The sequence below is a fragment of the Lupinus angustifolius genome, unplaced genomic scaffold (assembly GCF_001865875.1).
Source record: "Lupinus angustifolius cultivar Tanjil unplaced genomic scaffold, LupAngTanjil_v1.0 Scaffold_131_7, whole genome shotgun sequence".
Classification (NCBI taxonomy): Eukaryota; Viridiplantae; Streptophyta; class Magnoliopsida; order Fabales; family Fabaceae; genus Lupinus; species Lupinus angustifolius.
In genome coordinates, this window is record NW_017725225.1 from 35148 (window position 1) to 45093 (window position 9946).

The 9946-nt window shown below is 33.8% G+C and overlaps 1 protein-coding gene and 1 long non-coding RNA gene across 2 annotated transcripts; one reads left to right on the forward strand and one right to left on the reverse strand.

Moving 5' to 3' along the window:
- The first annotated feature begins 4310 nt into the window (after positions 1-4310).
- On the forward strand, positions 4311-7393 carry LOC109340027 (serine/arginine-rich splicing factor SR45a-like). Its single transcript, XM_019577586.1, has 7 exons — positions 4311-4436; positions 5079-5101; positions 5188-5277; positions 5406-5514; positions 5734-5883; positions 6354-6417; positions 6515-7393. The coding sequence occupies exons 1-7, from the start codon at positions 4434-4436 to the stop codon at positions 7201-7203; spliced, it is 1128 nt and encodes a 375-aa protein (XP_019433131.1). The 5' UTR covers positions 4311-4433; the 3' UTR covers positions 7204-7393.
- On the reverse strand, positions 4325-5095 carry LOC109340028. The gene is made up of 2 exons (XR_002106741.1): positions 4838-5095; positions 4325-4458 (listed from the first exon to the last, which is right to left on the reverse strand). It is a non-coding gene; the product is annotated as an uncharacterized LOC109340028 (long non-coding RNA).
- Positions 7394-9946: the final 2553 nt, after the last annotated feature.

The window sequence follows — 9946 nt, forward strand, 5'->3', positions numbered from 1 at the left end:
TATCCTTCATAACTTCACCATCACTAATGAGCCAAAGACAAATTCAATTCTATCATAGCCACTACCACATCTACTATTAGCCAAACCAAAATTGAATTATATCATCACCATCACCACCATGTCAACCCAAGGCAAACCTCCAAACACTTACCAAAATTTGCATGATCATGGTTTTAGAAAAAGTTATGCATGAAATAAAGAACACTAAAAGCAAAGGAAATTTGGAACCTTCTCAAACTGGGGCATGTTTTAAGATGATTCATGGTATAGAGCCTTACAATCCAAGATTACCAAATCAATATGGATAGAAGAATGACTCGGGTTATCTCACACTAGGGTAGTGGAAAGTCACAAGAAGACCAAACTAGGGCAAATTTTGGGGTTGATCATATTTTCTAGTGGAAAGTCACAAGAAGCCAAAATTGGGGCAGTTTTTTGGTTGATCCCATTTTCTTGTGAAAATTTAAAAAGATCCTGAAACTAGAGCAATGCCGAAGTGATTTCTCATGATTGTATTAGTTGAATCAATCACAAGATGTTAAAATCTCTCAACCAGACACAAGAAAGATCTTCAATTATCAAGCCTCCTGAGGAAAGAACGACTCATTGTTCAAGGCTTATACTTTCCATCGAGTCAAGACATCTAAGGGTATTAAAAAAAAAGAGCAAAAGAAAAAAAAAGCAAAAACAAAAAAAATCAAATAAAAAAGAACAAAAACAAAAAAAAACAAATTAGTGCTAGGTTGAAAACTCACATGGATAACCTAGGAAAATGAGAGTGGTCCTAAGTCGAAAACCATCAAGGGTGACTTTGGATCATTATAAAATGAGAGAATTCCCGACATGTTGATGCGGAAGACATATGGAGAAAATATAATAGAGAAAATGACACCGAGAAATTAACGTGGTTCAGCAATTTGCCTACGTCCACGGTTGAAGAGCAACAATGATATTATCACTATGATAAAAGAGAATTACAAGTTCACTCAAGTGTTTCACTCACTTCCCAAAACCCAAGTACACCCAATATCACTCTCACTCACTTATATCTTAAACACTAAAATATTCCTCACAATATTAGAACAAGAGAAGAAGAGAGAATATGCACTAAGGCTAGAATATTGGTGTGTCTTACAATGGCTTGGAGCATTCCTATTTATAGCCAAAGCCTTGAGGATCCTATGGCCAAAAACAAAGATGCTTCACCACAACCTCTTCTTCTCATTGGCTACAAAAGAGGTTACACTATAGCCACTCATTTTACTTGGCCACAAGAAGGTTTCATCATAGCCACTTCTTTTGCCACATCATTCTCTTTTTCTTTTAAGCCAATATTTAATACGACAGATGTCTACATAAGGTATTCTGGGAAAAAATTAGGGAAAATTAAATGAACACCCCAAGTGGAAGACTTGCTATTGCATATCCTGAATCACCCAAATTGATTCAACTTTGTAGAGAATCTAAGTTGTAGCCTCATGAGCGAATACAAGAGTTCATAACAGGCACACTAGGGCAATTTTTCTATTACAAAAAACATTAACACTTTCGAGAGAAATTCTATGCAAGCCTACACTGAAGCAAAATAGCTAGGTTTAGTCATTGTCCTCAAGACCATACCGGGGTGGTTTATGGATCACCTTAAGAGAAAGACACCTTCAAGTAAACTAGGGCATATTTTGATGAAAGAAAATCATGGTACCAATCAATATCAAGCAACAATGGTCACTCAAGTCGAGTCTACAAAGGTTGATGAGTTCCATCCCAAAAGATAAACCATGAATGATACATTTTAAAATTTGTGCGTGGGTCTTACTCCTCATTCCATTATATTCAAACAAAACATATAGTACTTATATCATACATGACATACAGACATTACAGTATAACTATACCTATCAATGCATGGTCACATTCATACACTAATCATTATAGTACAAACAAAAAAACATTGCATAATCATTCATTGCATATAACTAAGCATTCAAACATGTATTTTCACATTACTCTTCCAATAAGCACAAACAAACAAACAAACATACAAACAAAATATCGCAATGCATTCAAACATATGTCTTCACACTGTTCTTTCAATAAGCACAACAAACAAAATATTGCGTTGCATATAACTAAGCATTCAATCATGTATGCCTATACTATTCTTCCAATAAGCGCAAATAAATAAACAAAACATTGCATTGCATATAACCGTACATCCAAGCATACATCTTTGCATTGCGTCTCCAATAAACATAAAAAAACAAACAAAATATTGCATAGAACATAACCATACATCTCAACATGCATTTCTACACCATGTCTGCATAAACAATCAGTGCGAAACATTTTATTCCGCAAATGAATTTTCTAGCCTCACCAATACATTCATTATGGCAACATGGGCGCCTCAACAAATCTGTGATTCTCTATGACAACACGGGTGCCTCATCAAACTCCTGATTTTCTATGGCAACATAGGTGCCTCAAGAAATCCTTGATTCTCTACGACAACCGCATGAACTGCCTCAACAAATCCCTGGTCCATCACGGCAAGCGCGGGAATTGCCTCAACACGTTTTCTAATGATTGACCTTACAACCCCACGTTTTCTAGGTAAATACAATCCCACGTTTTCTAATAATGGACCTTGCAATTTATTGATTATCATAACATACGATACAATTATAGGGAACTATTTTCTGATAAGTCTGAAAGGCCATGAAGATTGGAATGATGATATTGATAACCGAGGAAATAAATTCCTTAATATCATAATCGGAGTGCCCACTTTCAGCTTGATCTTATGATCTGGAAGGCGAGATGTTGCAAGTGAATTTAGAAATTCAGAAGTTAATATGTTGAATACTTCACTTTCATTATCATCATACATATCAACTTCATCTAAACTCGGATATTCTTTTTCATCACCTATAATTATACATTATAATATTTATTAATATAAGTATAATAAATGTAATATGTTAAAGATAATGAATACTTAAACAAAATTGAATATAATTTACCTGGAATTTTACGCAGCACATAGTCATTGATTTGCTCAACAATCCTAATTATTGATGCAATTATTGCTCTACATTGAAGAAATTGTTCTTCCTTGTAAGTTTGGGTAGGTACTAGAGATTATTACATCAACTGAGTTATCATAATCTACAATCATAAGTTCTTCCGAAATATAAATTTCAACACAACCATCATTAGGCTCAAATAATTTTCCATTTCCTATCTTTAGTATCCATTCAGAGAATTTCTTGATATTTGTTACATTGTCATGATTTTTAGACGCATTTTCTTTGTTAGTTAAAACTGTACACTAATGTCAAATATAAGATACATTAATTGTTGTATGTATAATATCTGAACGACAACATCTTGGAATTACTCGTAAGATTGGTCTAAAATCACATCCAAATACTACAATCTTTCCTTCAAACAAAATTGAGCCATTTGTTGTCCCATGATGTCGCCAAGACTTTTATCAAGTGTCTCGAAGCAAAACTTATGTGTCATTGGATCTTCATCCCATATAATTAAATTTGTTTGTTTCAATAAATCTGCAAGTTCAGTCCCTTGATAAATGTTGCAAACGGAGTTGTCAAAAGTTGGCACAAGAATTTTGAATTTATAGTGTATTGTCCTATCCTAGGTAATAATAAAGAAGCTATACCATTTGACACCACAATCAATACAATATGTTTTGGAGATCTCAATGCATATGTTAGAATTCGTCACATGTGCGTTTTTCCAGTTCCTCCATAACCATGTAGGAAAAACATGTGACTCTGTTGATGGTTAACGACATCCATTATAATCGAAATATCTTATATTGTTCTTTTTCATAATATAAAATAAATATGTTAACATTCATCTTGTTAGTAGTACTAGATTAATTGAGAACAAGATTAAATACTTATTATTCTTTTTTAATTTATTGAAATAAACATCCTAATAATAATTAATATCCCATATAATTTATTTATTTTAAAAATATATAGATAATGTTCATTATATTACACATTTTTTTAAATTTAATTTCCATTTTTTTTATTTATTTAAAAAAGTAGATTTTTAGAAAAACTAGACTTTTTGTTATGGACAAATTTGTTTTCAACCATTTTATTTTTTTCATTCTGTGGTGAGAGTCGTGCTTCAGACAAATAAGATAAAAATAATGGCTCAGGAAGGCCCAAGAAAGATTCAACCATGTTTAATTGGGTTTGGCGTCCGCTTCTCTAGAAACTTCCCCTCGGACGAATCACAACCTTACATTCTCACTCTATAAAAACCTCTCCAATCTCATTTCTCCTTTTTTTTTTTTCATAACGTAAAACAATAGTTGTTCTTGCTCATCCAAAACACTTCGCTTGTAATCCACTATATTCAAAGAAGCAAATCGTCGTTTTTTGCGTGCTGTTATGGTAAGCTTGAATCTCATAATTTCTCGTTTTTTCTGTATAATTTTGCGCATTTTGTTTGTTTTCGGTGCGATGAATATGTATGGAAATTGAACTTGTTCTTAGAATGGGTTTTAATTTCGTTTGTTTGCGCGAGTGTCTTCAATTAGTGTAATTGTGAGATATAAAAAATGTTTTTGCTGATTTTCTATTTTATCTTTCTACGTTCTTTTAATTTTGTTGGATTGACTTCTTGGGTATAAAATTGATTTTATTTTAATACGTGCTGTTAAAGTCGAAACTTCGTGAATCATTTATTTTTTTGATGTAGAATTGATTTTTCAGCTTGAGGCTTTGATTTTGAATTTTGTTGAATTGGTTCTTTTGATGAAGAATTCATTTATTTTGTTTGGGATTGTTGAAACGTTATGTAGCTGTAGCATATCTTAAAGGTAAAATAAATTTGGATGAATTTTTTTTGAGTGGACTAATATATGTTGGAATTTGGTAATATGTGTTCCTGTTGGGTCAATTAGAGGTGATAGTATATTATTTAATGATTGTGTTGAAGTGAATTTGTATTAACAAATCCTGTTATCATTTTTTTCCATTATGGTTTTGTTCACATGCTGACTCACATATTCATTGCTCTCTGAATTGTTGCAGATGTCTTATTCCAGAAGATCAAGGTTAGATCCACATTCAGTATATTTGTTATTCTGTTTAAGGTCTCTCTTTTTTAGAGATACTTATAGTTGATCTAATTTGATCTTAGGTATTCTCCTTCTACTTCTCCATACAACAGATACCAAAAGTATTCTCCTTCTCCATCTCTTTCCGGGTCGAGATCCAGAAGCCGATCAAGGTAGGACCTCCCCCCTTCTACTTTTTTTTTCAGGTTAACAAACATTTGTGAACTTTTGCTTCTAAATTATGATCTTTGATTATCTTATTATGTATTAATGCACAATTTCTTTTCTTGTTGTGATTTAGGAGCCTTTCGAGGGATGCAGAAAATCCAGGTAACAATTTGTATGTGACAGGGTTGTCTCCTAGGATCACTAAGAGAGACCTGGAGAAGCATTTTGCTGCTGAGGGAAAGGTATGCCCATAAGTCCATTATACATTTGTTGATTGTTCAATGTAAATTACACTAATTTATATATATATATATATTACCCTGGTAACCATGCATGGGTAGTGAGTGTAATTAAACTAAACTTCTGGGTGTTGGTGTAATCTGCTCTGAATTTTAAGTGCCTATTTCGTCCATAGATATTCTGCCTGTTCACTGTTGCTCACGCTTGGTTTCTTTTCTCAGGTGATTGATGTAAATCTGGTAGTTGATCCATGGACAAGAGAATCCCGTGGGTTTGGCTTTGTAACAATGGACTCTGTTGAGGAAGCTGATAGATGCGTAAAGTATCTGAACCGCTCTGTACTTGAAGGAAGAGTGATCATGGTGGAGAAGGTATACTTTTTGAACGATGTTTTGTTTTCTTGACTGTGTTTCTTAATTGGTTTGGTTATTGTTTCAACTCCAATGCATGAAGGATATATAGAGGATTTGCTTGTAAGTTCTTATGAGTTTTGAAAGTTTTGTGCCTTTTCCATTTGAAGTTTCTGTGGCAGCAGGTAGCTGTGTGAAGCAGCTCTTCATCAAACTCAAATCATGACTAACAAACAAATCAAATACATCATCAAGTATAAGATCATTGGGGTTGTATGCCCTGCAATTCTCTCTTTCTTCTTGCATTTATTTCTTATTTTTTCATGTTACCTGAAATTTATAGTTCTTATTAATCCTTTTCACAAGTCTAGTGTTTTGTTTATTATTTGGGTAACTATGTAGAGTTTTAATTTATGTTGATATATTTAAATATTTAATTGATTTCCTCTATCTGATTTGCTTCCTCATTCTGTTATCTAAATTTATTGCAGGCTAGAAGGAAACGTGGTCGAACTCCAACACCAGGGAGGTATCTTGGGCTTAAGACTATTCGGGGTTTGTTTCCTTGTTCTTTCTTATGATTTATTAAGTTTTGAATTTTAGATAAATTTTCTTGTTCAAGTGCTAATTTCTATTATCTTATTTCTAACAGCACATTGTCGCTCTCCAAGCGACTCTCCACATCACTCTCCTGGCTACTCTTCTTGCCGTTCTCCAAGTTATTCTCCTTACAGGAGAAGCTATAGTCGCTCCCCATATTCAGATCGTAGCAGGAGTCGCTCTTACTCTCCTGACTATCGTCGAAGGAGGTCATACTCTCCTGACTATCGTCGGCGCAGATCATACTCCCCATATTATAGCCGACGACATAGGTCATATTCTCGATCTCGCTCTCCTTACAGCAGGTCGCCAGTAAGATATGACTCATGTGACGATCACTACTACAGAAGGCATTATTATAGGTCAATATCTCGTAGTGTCTCACCTGATGATCACCACTACAGAAGGCACAGTTATAGGTCAATTTCACGAAGTGTCACACCTAGGCCAAGGAGGAGCTATACACGCAGTGTCACTCCTGTTCGGAGGTTGAGCTCAAGGAGGAACTACTCACCAAGTGTTTCCCCTAGAACTAAGAGGAGCTACTCACGAAGTGTTTCCCCCACAACAAGGAAGAGGAGTTCTGGAAGGAGTCACTCAAGCTCTAAAAGGAGTGTGGGTTTTTTGAAACGTAAACACTCACATTACAGGGAACATGACTCAAGAAGCACAAGTGTGAGTGCAAGTTCAAGATCAGTATCAAGGTCTAATACTACTATATCTGCCTCTCCTTCATCTTAAAATTGTTGGATCTACATCGGTCATAAAGATATTTGGTTGTAACCGTTGTTAGTGTAGTTCAAGGACTTGTCTTGACATATTTGGTGCTATGATGTGATAATGTTACTGTTATTATTATACTATGTCATGTGAACATGAACTAATAATAACATTACGTTGGATGATCAAAGCTCCTTTTGGTTTGGCTGTATTTTCATTTTACTTTAGCGTAATTTTGAATTTTGTTTTACGGATTTTCTCTTTCGAAATCTTTAAAGATTTCAACTAGCATACTCAGGTAGTGATAACCAGTTCAATGGATAATAGTGATAATGATTTGTTTGTTGTGATGTAATTTAAATCAAAACTGCAATTAGAAAAATATCACATTAAAATATCACTTGGCTATGTTGCAGAGTTTAGGCCAATGTGAATTGTGAATTTGTGCATTTTTTAATAATGCATGATTTTTGGGAGATTAAAAAAACTAATAAATACATACATGTATATCCGCTATTGTTTCTGAATATTACAATAAATTAATTCATTATTCATTGTATTGTTGATTTGAGATCTCAAAATCTAGATATATCAATAGAGACACCGTAGTTATTTTTGCTATGCGCTATGGAGTGACGTATGCAAAGGCATGGTGCACAAAGTAAATGGCGGTGGCCGAGATTTATGGAGATCAGGAGGATCATAGAATGAGTTATTACGATGAAGGATCGTCATCCAAATTTTTGCATCTAATATAGTTATGGGATATCAAACATCTCATTATTTTGTAGATGAAAATAAAGACCTTAGTAGATTCATTATTGATATGATATTTTGGCTTTTAAGCCATACATAGAAGGGTTTGTTGTTTTTGCAGCTTGCAATAGTATTAAATGACACAAGAATAATTATTGGCTAAGTCACAATTAGGTTGCTCTCTTTAAAATATTTTATGATATTGTTCGAAATATACAAGCAGGTAATCAATCACGCTGTCCAAAGAAAAAAGTAATTCAACTCTCTGTTTTCGAATTCATATTGTACTGTAAGAGCCGATCTCGAATATTTCCATAATATAACTACCATTGACAATTCACAAAATGCCCGCAATATGATTATTCCTGCCAATTCTACTTTTCCACAAATGATAGTTAGTGTTAGTTCTCAAAATTCCTATAATTTGGTTGTTTGTGCCAATTGTAGTATTACAGTAAGAAAGAGAGAGGAGTTAGTCGGAAATACTTTGACAAATATAAGGAGGGAGAAAGAAGAAGTTGAGAAATTGCAGTGAACTTGGGACAAGAAAAATGAATGGAGGATGCCTCTATTTATAGTCTGAGTTTTTTTCCAAGTTCCTCATCCATCCTATGTTGGATTTGTGAGTTTTTTTCCAAATTTTCTCACGTGTGGGACTTATGAGTTTTTTTTATTTCACACCAATACTCCAACACTAACGACCTCATTAAATGCCTTCAAAAATACAGGTTTCAACAATTTCTCACTTGAAATTAAGAAACGATTTCCGAAAATTTAAGTTGTCTTAATAAGATTATGCTAAACAAAGGTGTCATGCGACATGAACCATATATAGTGAGTAAGATCCAAATTTTATTAGAGAGTCTCATTGTCTTGAACCCTATTTCCGATATCAAACCATGCACAACCTTTCAAAGGTGTATTATATAAAGTGTGCGTTAAAGGTCATGCATGTCTATCCCAATATAGTGAATGCTCTAGAAATTTATGCCCATAAATTTTATAGAGAACAACCCCCACTTCTACATTCACATAGGTGAGTCTATCAGGAGTACTCACATAGTCTAGGTATTCCACTTCAATTGTAGTATAGATCTCATTAAGAGTTTGACTCGTCTGTGCATCTTCTACATGAATCATGCTTGTCATATTCATTCTCATATTACTTCAAAACTTGTTATTACTCATTGAACTTATTTCTTGGGATCTTCATTAAGTTAGGTCGGGTTACTATCATGAGTGATCTGTAAGATCAAGATGACAAACTAAGTGAGGGTGAATTAGTTTTTTTAATCAAACTATAAAACACAAATAGTATGAAGCAAGGAAAATGTGAAGTTGCAGAAAATAGTAAATGCAGAATGTAAAAGAGTAAAGGGTAGACAGAGTTTACATGAAAGATTTATATTGGTTCACCTTCATCTACTGAAGGTTACGTCTAGTTTCTCTTAAAACCACAAGAGTTTCCACTATTTGATGTTGTGTCAGTGCTTTACAAATTCCACCCCGATACTTTGTCTCTAATTACACACTCACCAAATCTCAATCTAGAAGCAAACCACTTCTAGTTTAACACTTTCCCTTTTCACCACACCCTATGGTGAAAATTTACAACAGACTTTTGAAAAGATGAAGAATACAATGTTGGCTTATGATTGCAGAAAAGTGTATAACAATTCTATGAAAGTGCAATGTGTCAAGAGAGCACTTAAGCTTGCCTATGTTTTGATGAAGACAAAGGACTTAGTGAAAGCTTAAAGACAACTCAACAAATCAACATGCCAAAGATTCAAGAGCTTCATGTATAGACTAGAGTCTTAGATGTGTCTTAGTTATTGAGTCTAGGTTAGGTAAACCTAGATGCAAATCTCACAAAGTCTTAAAACTATCATATCATTTACATGAGACATGCCATATAGTTTATTATATCTTCATGTGCATTAAGCGTATGTTATTTGTGCATTTTAGGCATAACATAAAGGTAAAACATGTATAGTTGATAAGCATA

Bases quoted from the DNA above. Each gene is read 5' to 3' on its own strand.
- LOC109340027 (XM_019577586.1), top strand. The intron at 5,102-5,187 runs GTTAGATCCACA...ATTTGATCTTAG, and splicing joins TCTTATTCCAGAAGATCAAG to GTATTCTCCTTCTACTTCTC. The intron at 5,278-5,405 runs GTAGGACCTCCC...GTTGTGATTTAG, and splicing joins AGATCCAGAAGCCGATCAAG to GAGCCTTTCGAGGGATGCAG.